Here is a 13,376-nt window from a genome sequence, read left to right on the forward strand (position 1 = left end):
ACATTTGCATACACACATACAAATATAAGGTCTTAAATTCAGACAAGGGTTTCAACACAATTAAAATCCAATATCAAACAATTATGCTTATCTAATTATATAACGTAATTTGCATTTACAACAAATTGAATGTATATTAGTACTTTTTAAAAGCTAAAATTTTAAATCTGAATTCTTAAGGAATTTTTCTTTTAGAGTTTAATCTTTGTTTTTAATTCTATCTATATAACCTATATAGATAGAATTATATGTAATTCAAATGTACAGAAAAGGGAAACTGCCTGATTGTGTTTTATAAGGATATGATGTATTTCTTTCAAAAAGGATACTCAGAAAGACAGAAATGAATTTTAGCCAACTTCAGTATTTTCTTACTTTAAAAGTAAGTAATCAGACCCCTTTGTCACAATTTCAAAGTAAAGCTAACAAAAATGAACCAGTGACTCTAACCTTATCAATTTGATGTAAATATATCTTTAAAGGATGTCAAAGACTGTTCTAACTGAAATAATCTGCATTTACTATCCTAAAACTTGATTTTTCAGCAGGTTTAAATGGTATATAAACTAGCCAAATAAGCAATGAGCATTAATTGAAATATCATACTCCTTGTTTCCAGATACCCAAGGCACATTAAAACAACTGAGAATTATTTTACTGAAAAAAATCAATTCACAACTTTCCTATTGAACACTCTGGTCATTTTCTAAAGTCCTCTGACACATACAAAGACTTTAAAATGTTTGGCTTCTTTGTCCTTGTTATGATGCTTTCTCCTGAAAGTATATAAATCCCAATTACCATAAATATTTATACCATTTCATACCAAGATTAGAGTTTCTGATGTAAAATATTGAAATATCAGAAAATATACCCAGAAAATGAGATGGTATTATATATCTTAAGGTATATACTTTATTATACACAAAACAGGCAATCCAGACTCCATCTCATATCTATTGAGTCATTAAATAACATTTTTAAAACCCACACTTTAAAAAAATGATAGGATCAGTATGCAAACGTTTCTTATTTAGTCAGACTGGCTGATCCACAGCATATCTTATAAAAATGGTACTACTGAGTCCTTTCAACCATCCATTTTTTGGCCTCTTTTCCTCAATTTGATGCTACAATTCAGGGGGGGAAAAGTCTAGGTTGGATATTTTCCCTTTGAAAAACAGGTTAAGAGATCAACAAATACAGCAACTATTTCCTATTTAATGCAAAAGGCCTCTTGTTTTTATTTTTGCTTGATGAACCCTTATCTACAATAGACCTCAATGGTAATAAAGATGTGTTTTTATTCATTAACTTGTGCTGCAAAGTGAAGGTAGAGATGAGCTTGCTTAATTAACCTATACTGAATCCAACTGGACCATCTGAAACAATGTTTAAATTCTAAAACTTATATTAACTACATAAAGTAATATTCTAAGGCAGTAAATGTAATTAAGGCCTGTTACTATATGTAACAGCAATGATTTATCACAGTATGTAAGGAGTTATTTCCTAAATAATGCTAATCTATACATGTATAACACTTTTCATCAAAGAAGTACAAAAAATGTTTTCAAATATCAGAGGCAAATATTTTAAAAATAGAAGCAGAGGTGGGGTTAAAGGGTCTGTCTTAAGCATTCTTTAAAAGACAAGATTACATTTGGGTCCTGACCTAATCCAGTGTTCTAGTGATCAAACGGCAACTTCCCAACCATAACACATTATTTTGGGGTCTTAAAAATATTTAATCTATTTCTCAACCTCTATTGTAGAAGTTATACATTATGTTTCCATTTGTTTCTACCTGTGTTTTCATAGCACATGTCCTAAATGTTTTTAAAGTTTCAAGATGAATGTTAAATACTATCATGAATAATTTCAGAATCAATTTTTTTGCAACTAAATATTTTGGTGGTTCACAAATTTTCTTCAGTTGCAAACATCTGAAACTATCATTATTCTGATTCAAAAATTTAACATGAATAATTTTAAAGGAGAATTACTTTAACAATATTTAAATATAAATAGTCTTAAGTAAGAAAAATGACACATCTTCCAATTTGAGAACTTCCTAAGCACAAATTTAAATTCACTTCTGCTTTAAGCATTCATATAACATATTCATGGATTGACTATTTTTAACACCAACACTAGCAATTTCAGGGATTTTATACATAATCCACTTGTAAATGGCTCAAAAACTTTTAGAAAGGTTAAAAACATAAGCATCATCAATCACCCTAAACTCTGCCTCTGAAGTAGATACTGGATATAACCGAATCACCGCATTCCAGACACATTTGATCCCTATTACTTTGATTATGAGCTAACTGCTATGTTTTGTGTTGAGCAGCAGGTGGCTGAAAATCTTCTCTATATAGTTTATGATCATCTTGTTGACTAACATGTATTCCTCTAGTTGGAGCAATTCCATTTTCCATTTCTCTATGCTGTGATGGGGCTGTGATTCCTGAATGGAAATGTGAAGAGTCCACTGTTGAATGGTGACTAACATCCACTTTAGCTAAAATTTCATAATAGAGCAAATAAAATACTGGTGTTATTATACCTACTATCAACATTATCACTACAGCGGTCCACCAGCCTATTCCCCAGTCTGCTCCATAATAGGGATCCTTGCGTTGGGTGTTTTTGTTATCAGGTTCAAAACGGATTTGTTGTGCTGTTAAGGCAGACACTACCTCATTAAGGTTCTCTTTCTTGGTGTCTGTACACTTTACTATTTGTTCTATGTCTCGATCTACTTCTTTTAAAAAACTGCCAGCTGATTCACTAGAAGAAAGACAATCATTAGCTGGCAAAACTTCCTGTTGTCCTGGAGCATATTGAACAGATGAAGGACGTGAAGCCTGTCTTCCTTTTGGAGGATAAAGTGTTTCAGCCAATGAACTAAACTTTTTAACTGGAATTTTGACAGACCTAAGGGCAAAAAAGTCTTGATCACTGATGAGATTATTAACTCTCTTGATATCTGCTACCTGTAAAAAAGAAAAATTAAACATTCAACTGAATTATAAATCACACCAGAGGTAACAATTGTCACTGATCTCATTTGAGAGGGGAAAAGATTTGAGCTCAATTATTAGTAATATTAAGTTACCACACCCAGAGAGAGATTTTAATTTTACTTGTGTATGAGAATCTAAACTGCTTTTGATCTACCAGGCTTAGGAAATCTCCAACTGCTTTTCATAATCACCTACATACTAGTAACACTAATTAATATAATTTAAGTAAATTCTAGTTGTATCACTTTGTATATCATGCACAAATATCACTGTACTGTTGTGTCTTTAAGCAATTTGCAAAGGAAGCATTAAAGATACTTATGTTCTTTATTACAATTTGGCAATTGGAATGTAAGCAAATGTTAACTTACCCAAGTGCTATCATTTATCAAAACTAAGAAGCCATCAACTCTTAAGATGTACCATTATTCTGTGTTATCTTTAAGGCAGGAAAAAAACACCAAATGTAATGATGAAGTCATCATCCAAATTTCAAAGATGTTAAAAGTGTGAAAAAAATCTTAAGAATATAGTAATTCATCCCTCTCATTTGTCTTCTAAGGCCATTTTTTCCCTGAACTCCTCAGTGTAAATGCATACATTTGTCACATGCAATATCAGTCACAGATGATTTCTCTCCACATATTAAATAACCTCCAACTGTCCATATATCCTATGCCATTGTGATGAGGGGGAAGACAGGAGCATTTCTCAGATTACCAATAAGTATGCTAGGCTCTCTCACCACATCTAAGTTAATATTCCCATTTATTGTTCCTATCAATGTTTTAATCTAAGCTAATCATGTATTATCCAACTGATAGCAGAGAGGTAATGTTGAGTCTAGGATGGAACTTAGATTGTGGTTTGGTCAACTGCATGTATGATGACACCATTCAATGAGATACGTAGTACTGTGTTTGGTGAGAACAGGATAAATAGATTTTAGACACATTGGCTTTGAGGTACTTGAGATATTCTAGTGGAAAATATTGAAGACATATGTCTGAAAACTCAGAAGAATGATTTATATCCCTGAGGAATGGCAACATTTGAGATGTCAATAAATCCACAAAGGAGATTTAGAAGAGTAGCGAAGAAGGCAATATACAATGGTGGTTAAAAGATAGGTATCTAGGGCTGGGATTGTGGCTCAGCGGTAGAGCGCTCGCCTAGCACGAGTGGGACCCGGGTTCGATCCTCGGCACTACGTAAAAATAAAGGCATTGTGTTGTATCCATCTACACCTAAAAAATAAATATTAAAAAAAAAAAAAGATAGGTATCTAGGTTTGAAGCCTGATTCACACTTTCTAGTTGTGTGTTGAGGCAACTTGTTTAACCATTTTGCATTCAAATTTCCATACCTATAAAATGTCAGTGATTCTACAACCTACCTTATAGATGGGCTGGGGTTGTAGCTCAGTGGTAGAGTGCTTGCCTGTTATGTGTGAGGCACTGGGTTCAATCCTCAGCACTACATATAAAAAATAAAGGTTTTGTGTTCTTCTACAACTAAAAATCTAAAAATTAAATAAATAAAACATATGTGGAACACTTTGAGCACTAATATAAATGCTATGAATATTAGTTATTATTAGATATTAGTAGTAGGAAAATCTGAAACCAGCCAAGTCAGGCATGTCAAGCGAAGAGCTTTTAGGAGGAAGCGGTGAACAGACTCAAATGTAGATTAGTGATCAAGTACTATGAAGAATGAAAGAGGTCATCATGTTGGAAAAGTTCTCTTGGAGTGTGCATGTGTAGGAGTAGGGGTACAGGACTGAAGAATAGCTAAGAGATAAGATGGCAAATATAAAGGGTGCTTTGTCATCATATAATATTTTGGGGCAGTTTTGTTTTACAGTAAATGAAGATTAATTGATAAACCCCCCAAAGGTTGACCCCATTTTCTTTAAATGCTCTTTTGTTTATATTCTATTATAGTAACTGCTAAATACTCTTTCCAAACAAGGCTTCAAAGATTTAGCATCTACCTCTCTGAATGTACCTATAATGTTTTCTGTTTTGCTAAAATTCCTTGATTGCATTTAGGATTTCAACCTTGAATTTTTTTTTCTTCTCAACACTGTTTTATAATAGGCATATTTTAAATAATTCTTAAGATCATTTATAAGCGAAATACAGCACTATTTACTGTATTTTAAAAATGATTATTATAAATCCTTTTCTAAGGTTACTATTTTTCTATTAAAAGAGCCACCCAGGGGCTGGGGTTATAGCTCATCATAGAGAGTTTGCTTTGCACATGTGAGGCATTGGGTTCGATCCTCAGCACCATATAAAAAATAAATAAATAAATAAATAAATAACGATACTGTGTCCCTCTTTAAAAAAAAAAAAAGAGCCACCCAAAAGGAAGCACTGCTTATCTTAATACCCTAAGTTTGTTGTATCAACTTCCCCAATACTGTGACCAATCCCATCTCTCCTCTAATGTTAAGTTATTCAGTTTTATGACTCTTCCTTTCAAATGACAAATCAACTAATACATCCTTTGATTTTCTCCAAATACATTTTCTATCAGCTTCTTCTCTATCCTAATCACGATTATTTTGATCTAATCCCTGATAATCTTCAATTGAATTATTCCAACAATCTCTTTTCTGGATCCTTTCCAATTCCTTCCGCCACCATTTTGCTTCACTTTTATTAAAACTATAATAATAATGTTCTTTTACAATATAGACTAAACTCTTCCCCAGTTATCTCAAAGTGCTTCATCCCAATCAGCCTGTGCCACTCATTTCTGAAACACCTATTAAAATTCTTTCTGTTGTTCACCTTATTTCCTTCTTGGAATCTCTACGCCATTGTTATAGGCCTGAAACACTTTCCCCTTTTCACCTCATTTGAAATATGACCTATTTTTAATTGCTCAAATGGCATTTCAAATTTCCCTCCTATGAAAATTTACTAGACTAACTGAAGGAAAGCTAATGCTTTCTCTAAAAAGCTACTGGACCATACTCTTCTCTTGGACCTCCACCTTGTTTTTGGCTTGTCTTCTGACAAGACACATTCAGTCATTTATTTCTCATTGGTCTATTTCTCTATAAAACATGTATACAACATTTTTTTGCACTAAAAAATTAAATTTTATATTTTCCAATAATAATGACAGGAATTGTGTCGTTATACGTGAACAAGTTAGGGAATAAAAACTACCACTCAGTTCTTATAAATTTTTAAATCAAAATCTATAATGTATTTGTTTTGAATTTTAATTATATTATTGAATAATTATAATTACTTTATTCAGAAAAAATAATATGTACAACCTCATGATCATAGGAAAATTTTTAAGCATTCAATTTCAATTTTTACATATATATTTACACATATATATACACACACATTCATATATTAAAAATCTATAAATGTGTTTATTCCTACTGCAATACAGGGAATCAGTAAAAGTTTTTCAAGTATAAAAATATTTTACGTTATGAAAAATTCTGTGAAAAGATGAAAATATTAATAAAAAAAAAAAGAATTTCACACTACTAAAAAACAGCTCTCATGTGTGTATGTATATATGTATATACATATAAATATATATAAAATATACATATATATGTATATATATGAGTGTGTGTATATATATATATATATACACACACACATATATACATATATATGTATATCTTTTTTAAATGAAGATTTCAGATAGCAAATCCTGATAATATTTAGAATTCTATGGACACATTTAAGAAGTATTCTAATTATTGTATTTTTTAACATCAATATTGACAACCCTTGGAATTACATTCTTTTGTAACTACTTTAAATTATTAGGTGGAATTAAAACATTTACTTAAAAATATGCAAGGAGGTACATATTAGATACATTTCAGATTCTATTCCATTGGGAGTATGAAAACAAAAAATTAGAAAATCAATGTTCTAACCAGTTTCTTTATCAATGTATTAACATAAAAACATGTTATGCTAAAGGCCCAAAATGGAGATAACACAGATTTAAAATGGGTTCAAATAGAGTTTATCTATTGAAATTAAGAATGTCTTTCATTTTATTAGGAACCTATCCCTAAAAGGTACTATCTTTTAAAGAATGGTGATAGTGCACAATGTAAAACACCAAGAAAATTCTCACTATTCATGAGTAGAAGATATCTTACTAATACTATGAACATTATATAAGTATTCAAATAATGAGTTAGAACTAAGACTATGAGGGATGATCGTGAGGGATATTCATCAAATACTAAGAAATGAAAACACAAGTTGTAAAGTAATATGCATAATATTACCAATCTTTTTTTTTTTTTTAAAGAGAGAGAGGGAGAGAGAATTTCAATATTTATTTTTCAGTTTTCGGCGGACACAACATCTTTTGTTTGTATGTGGTGCTGAGGATCGAACCCGGGCCGCACGCATGCCAGGCAAGCGCGCTACCGCTTGAGCCACATCCACAGCCCAATATCACCAATCTTGAAAACAAAAATAATCAACCTTCAAATACACACACACACACACAGTATTTCAAGCACAAAAGTATAGAAAGAAACAATATTAGTTATACTCATCCACAGACATGATACAGGATTCTGTGCAAAAAAGACCAGGAAAAAAAAAAAGCAAAATAGGGGTGAAGAAACAAAAGGACACAGAATTTATTTCAAGTAGGTTAGAATAATGAACAAATAAGTTTATTCTGAACTGCATTATGTGAAATTAAATTAAAACTTACCGTACAACAGTACTGAAGGGCTATTGCATTTAAAGTATCCCCTTCCTGGATATCTTTTGTTAGTATAATAATGTCATCAAGCCTATCTCTTGATGTACTTCTTCGGACTTTCTCTTTTCCTCTGGATCGAAGCTCATAGACTTCAGCTTCATCTTCCAACATATCAGTGTCTGTACAATTTCCAAAAGCATGTACTTGACCACTTGACTGAACTCCTGTGAGAGGAAAACTACGATTCTGATGCCTCCCTGCCATACTGTCAAAATCTGGAAGGGGGGGTAAAAAAACAGAAAACTTTGGAATGTAGCTGATCAATTTGATGTATTTACATTAGTCTTAACATTACACTTTTTAAAAAATTTCTTAAATAATGGTTTTAGTTATTTAAAAACTTAAAACTCAAGTTTTATAATTGTTGAAGTACAACAAACATATTTGGAGGTGGAGACAATAATCCAATGGACCATTTATCATAAAACATATAGGGGTAATTATATTTTAACAAGGCAAATGCTACAGTTTTTTTTTTCTTTTTGGTCAAAAAAAATTAAGTTACTCTTCTTCTGACTATGGGAAGAAAATTGTGCAAATTATTTTATATACGTCTTAAAAATTTGTGGCTAAATTTACAACTATAGTTCTGATGGAATCAAAGTATGTTTATACATACATATACAAACTGTGACGAGTTCAAAACTTTCTGGCTTGTGTATTTTAAGTTCACATGAGATTGAAATATATTTACACCTATCACTCTCTGGAAGATGTTAACTTCAGAATTTATATTTAGTACAGCCTTTGCCTTCTATATAGACCATGAATTTTCTCTTTGACCAGGGATTTTCTTCCCCTGAAAACTCTTCACCCAATTTAATTTAGAGTACTCATCAAATTGAATTTATGGTACATAAAGACTGAACAGATTTTTTAAGTGTATTTTTTTAGTTGTAGATTGACACAATACCTTTATTTATTAATTTTTAGGTGGTGCTAAGGATCAGACCCAGTGCTTCACACATGCTAGGTGAGCGCTCTGCCACTGAACCACAACCCCAGCCCAAGACTGAACAGATTTTAGCTGTGATTTTTATTTGTATTTTAGAAAAAGCACTCTATGACTATGACTGAGAATTGATATAAATTAAAAACATCTACCAATTAATATTTTTTGTTTACTTGCATACTCACTCCCAACACACATTCATCAAGTTGAACAATTCTCATTCAAAATAAACACAAGAACCTAAAAAACTAATTCCACATTGTTTTGGCTTTGTTTTACTTATTCACATAAAAAAGGATAGACTGCTTTCAGATATTGTTTTGAAAGGTGGAGAGAGGCAGTTGAGAGGAATTTAGGAGATAAATACTTCAAGCTTCAATGTGGCTCAGATTCGAAAAGAGAAGTTAAAGATCACGCCAAGATTATTGATTTGCAGAAGTGAATAAACTGTGGTGCCATTCCCTAAGCTATAGATATCTGGAAGAGCTAGGAGTGGGGGCATGACTATATTCAATATCTCTGACAGTGAGCTATATAGTTAGAGGAAAGGCCTAGGTTATCATTTTATGACTAATCTGCACATAAGTGAAACTGAAATAGATGAGATCACCTACAGAATTCAGAGTAAGAAAAGAGGGCCCAGTACTGAACCTTAAAGAAACCCAACATTCAGGTGAGGGTGTGGGGAAAAAGGCACACTCATACATTGCTGGTGGGACTGCAAATTGGTGCAACGAATCTGGAAAGCAGTATGGAGATTCCTTAAAAACCTTGGAATGGAACCACCATTTGACCCAGCTATCCCACTCCTAGGTCTATACCCAAAGGACTTAAAATAAGCATTCTATAGTAATGCAGCCACACACATCAATGCTCACAGCAGCTAAATTCACAATAGCTAAACTGTGCAAGCAACCTAGATGCCCTTCAATAGATGAATGGATAAAGAAACTGTAGTATATATACACAATAGTCTTAAAAGAGAATACAATTATGGCATTTGTGGGTAAATGGATTGAGTTGGAGAATATCATGCTAAGTGAAGTAACTCAATCCCCAACCAAAGGCCAAAGATTCTCTCTGATAAATGGATGCTGATCCATAACAGGGAGGAGGGAGGCATGGGAAAAATGGAGGAACTTTGATTGGGCAAAGAGGAGGGAGAGTTGGGAGGGTGTATGGGGGCAGGAAAGATGGTGGAATAAGATGGACATCATTACCCTAGGTACATGTATGACTGCACATATGTTGTAATGCTACATCATAAGAAAGAAATGAAAAGTTGTGCTGCAATTGTGTACAATGAATTAAAATGCATTCTGCTGTCATATATACTTAATTAAAATAAATAAATTAATTGGAAAAAAGAAGAAAAATAAATTAGTGGGTCCCTTGGAACTTCAAGGAGCCTAATAATGAGACTATAACACAAAAATTCATTAATATACAAATGGTGGGTAGAGAGGTAGTTTTTTGTTTGTTTGTTTGTTTGTTTTTGTAATAACTCTGGCTCCTTACCCTGAAAAAAAGAAGCCCAAGATTTAGTACCTTGGTGAAGTTCTGCCATAAAAGATGAAAAAAGAAATGTCCAGAGGAAAAGGAATTGTAATGCCATGGAAGCCAAGGAGGACAAATGATGTTTAGACAAAGGATTGTTATGTTTTGAACACTATGAATGAGTACCAAGAGGGAAAGGAAAAAAAAAATCAGAAAAACACAACTCCAAAAGTCTGAATTTGTAAAATGATGACAATAGATTACATTCTCTAGGTAGGCAGGCACATCCTTATGTTTTGAAGCTATTTCATACTTGAATCCAATCCTTAAAATTTGGTTTCCAACCCATTGTAATGCTTTAAAAAATTAAGGTTTTCTATTCAGATCATATAGTAACCACAGCTATGTATTAAATAGATTGTTTCAATTGTTCTCAGAGGTTCTACCTTATTTATTACCAAGAACTAGGATCTCTAACTTGACAGCCACCAAACTAAGGCAATCTCCCCACATTTCACATCTCAGCAGTTTTGAAGTCATGATTACACATATTCCTACAAAGATAAAAACTTTATTTCCATTTATGTAACCAAGTCTTTTTTATCTTGTATCTTTAATCAAGGGTATATGTGTGAGTCCTGTAGACTCATAGGCAAATTTTATTCATGTGCATTTTCTGGGGCGAATACTGTTTCATATTCTCAAAAGGCATCCATGATCAAAAGAGTTGAGTATCACTTAATAAACCGCAATTTATACATGAGGCTATAATGACCTGATTATTGTGTCCCTTTAGACTTTTTCTCCCTAAAATCTTATTTTTAAAACTTCATAGCTTAGTACAACTAACTGAAAGTCACTAAGCAATACCTACTAGACACTTTGGATATTTATATCAATATCTCTCCACAATATATTGCTTTATTTAAAAGACTAGTCTGGATTCTCTTTCTACTCTCCTTTGCAACAAAATGCAGGCAGAGAATATAACACAAACTGGGTATTCGTGTTTGAATTACCAAAGAATTGCTTGTGCCTCTAAAGGAAGTAAAAAGACTTTGCCCAGGAAAATAATTACCTGAACAAACTACTTAGAGGTTATAAAGTACAAAGTATCCAAGTCTTCTGGCTCGATTCTTCGCCCCTCTCATAATTCTATTAGGGCAGGAAAAAGGCATGAAGTACATCTTAGAAAATCTGGAACAAGCCTTCATGCTACACAGATTACAAGAGGCCAGGGGAAAAAAAAATAATTACCAGTGGATACAGTGTTAAAAGCTTTCATCAGTTCGGTCTACAACTGCAAATGGTTTCCCAAATACCGTCATACTATATATAAAAACTGCTGCTGGTGTTTCGCTTTGACTTTCCTAAGAGGGAAGCGATAAAAGAAACACCATACACTAGTTCAGCACTGGGACAGAATCACAGGATTGTGTCCACCAGGGGAAAATTTGTTTTTAAAGACTTAATTTCCCGCACACTTTTTTTTTTCTTTCCCTGTCATCCCTAACAAAGACTAAACGGCAGATTTTTTCTGTCACAACGTCACACTGGATGATGTGGACGAGATGCCATCAGCTAATAATCAACACCAACGCAAAGTTGCGGGGGAAATACTGTGTTTGGGTGGAAAAAGCGCTGCCCCGGAAATCGGGCAGATAGAAGCCCTTCCTCGGAGCCTCGGTTTCCTCGATAGTTTGACAGGCGCTGTGGCGGAACTGGCATCAAAGATGTTCCCTGCCTCGGGGATGTCCTCCAAGCGAAACCAGGTCCGAGCCCCAGGCCGCCGCCCCACCACACCTGCGGCCGAGCTCCGCGAGGACTCCAGGGAGGACTCAGCTGAAGTCCAACACCGCTGCCAAACCCAGGACCCCACACACACACTTCGCCGCCATATTTACCTGTCCCGTTAGCAAGGGGGACGCAGTGAAGAGACGGATGCCAGGTCCGCCGCCACCGCTCCTGTCCCGGGCAAGTTCATGACCGAGCCTAGGTATCTCAGTTCAGGTCCCCCAACGGGGCCGCCACCGACGCAGCTGCCGCCAACGTTTCCGCCTTCCCGACCGTGCGCCGCCGCCACGTCCGCAAACCTGCGATGCGTCATCGCGTCAAGTGGGCGGAGGTGGGAAGGGGCGGGGGAGGAAGCGTAGGACTGAGGAGCAACCGCGAGCCCAGAACCATAGGCGTCCAACCACAGGCCCACGCCCAGCACGCAGGCGCCTGCCAGCCTGGGGCCCGGGGAGGGGCTCTGTTTCCAGCCCTGCCCCGCCTCTCCATTTAGGCCCCGCCTCCTCTTCCCTAGTGGAATAGCTTAGTCCTTCCAAGTTCGCGCGTCAGCTCTAGACGTCCGACGACCTGCTGCTTGCGCCTGTGTGCACTGTCCACACAGCGCTGCCCAAGACTGTCCCCAAGGAGAGTAGTGCTGAGAATCTGTATGGGAGCTACTGTGCATTTCTTCTTACCCTGTATCTGGAGTTTTCTTTAGGGGAGGAACACTGCAAATGCCCAGTGTTGACAGCCCTGTTTTAGAAAATTGCACTATGCTTATACCTCTCTTCATGCTAAAATCTGCAGAAGAGACAAAATACTGGCGAACTGGGGTTAGAGCGTCCATAGTGGCTATAGGTGAGGAAAGTGAGCCACCTAGAGCCAGGCCACAGGAAGTGTTTGCCCTGTGGCGTCTTTCTCAGGCTCTATGAGACAAGCGTGTCAACAACTTGTAACCTAACTTATTTCGGTTTAAAAATTAACTGGAAGTCATTGGTAGTTAATGTTGGATTCTGTGCAATATTATTCGTTAAATAAGAAATTGGTGTCTTCATGTATGATATTTCTCATAAACTTACTAAACGAGAATAAACATGTTTAAATTTATGTAAATGAATGTAAAACCATTCTAGAGTCTGATTTTTCCCAGTGTTGACACTACAGAGGGTGCACTTTGACTACCATGCTAACTCATTACAATATCCATTTTAGACAGAAATAGCCACTATGCTGGCTACATTCCTTTTCAGAACTTCTGAATACCTCCTGAAGCTGTTGAAACCTTGTTCTAAATTATTTTCAAACGGTATGTTTTTGGTTTTCTAGGATGTGTTTCAGCA

At 35.0% G+C, this 13,376-nt stretch overlaps 1 protein-coding gene across 1 annotated transcript; it reads right to left on the reverse strand.

Moving 5' to 3' along the window:
• Positions 1 to 251: 251 nt before the first annotated feature.
• Lysmd3 (LysM domain containing 3) lies at positions 252 to 12,388 on the reverse strand. The gene is made up of 3 exons (XM_015483623.2): positions 12,171 to 12,388; positions 7,767 to 8,032; positions 252 to 3,002 (listed from the first exon to the last, which is right to left on the reverse strand). Exons 2-3 carry the CDS (start codon positions 8,019 to 8,021, stop codon positions 2,337 to 2,339), a joined length of 921 nt encoding a protein of 306 aa, XP_015339109.1. The 5' UTR covers positions 8,022 to 8,032; positions 12,171 to 12,388; the 3' UTR covers positions 252 to 2,336.
• Between the last annotated feature and the right edge of the window lie 988 nt (positions 12,389 to 13,376).

The sequence above is a fragment of the Marmota marmota genome, unplaced genomic scaffold, assembly GCF_001458135.2.
Source record: "Marmota marmota marmota unplaced genomic scaffold, marMar, whole genome shotgun sequence".
NCBI lineage: Eukaryota > Metazoa > Chordata > Mammalia > Rodentia > Sciuridae > Marmota > Marmota marmota.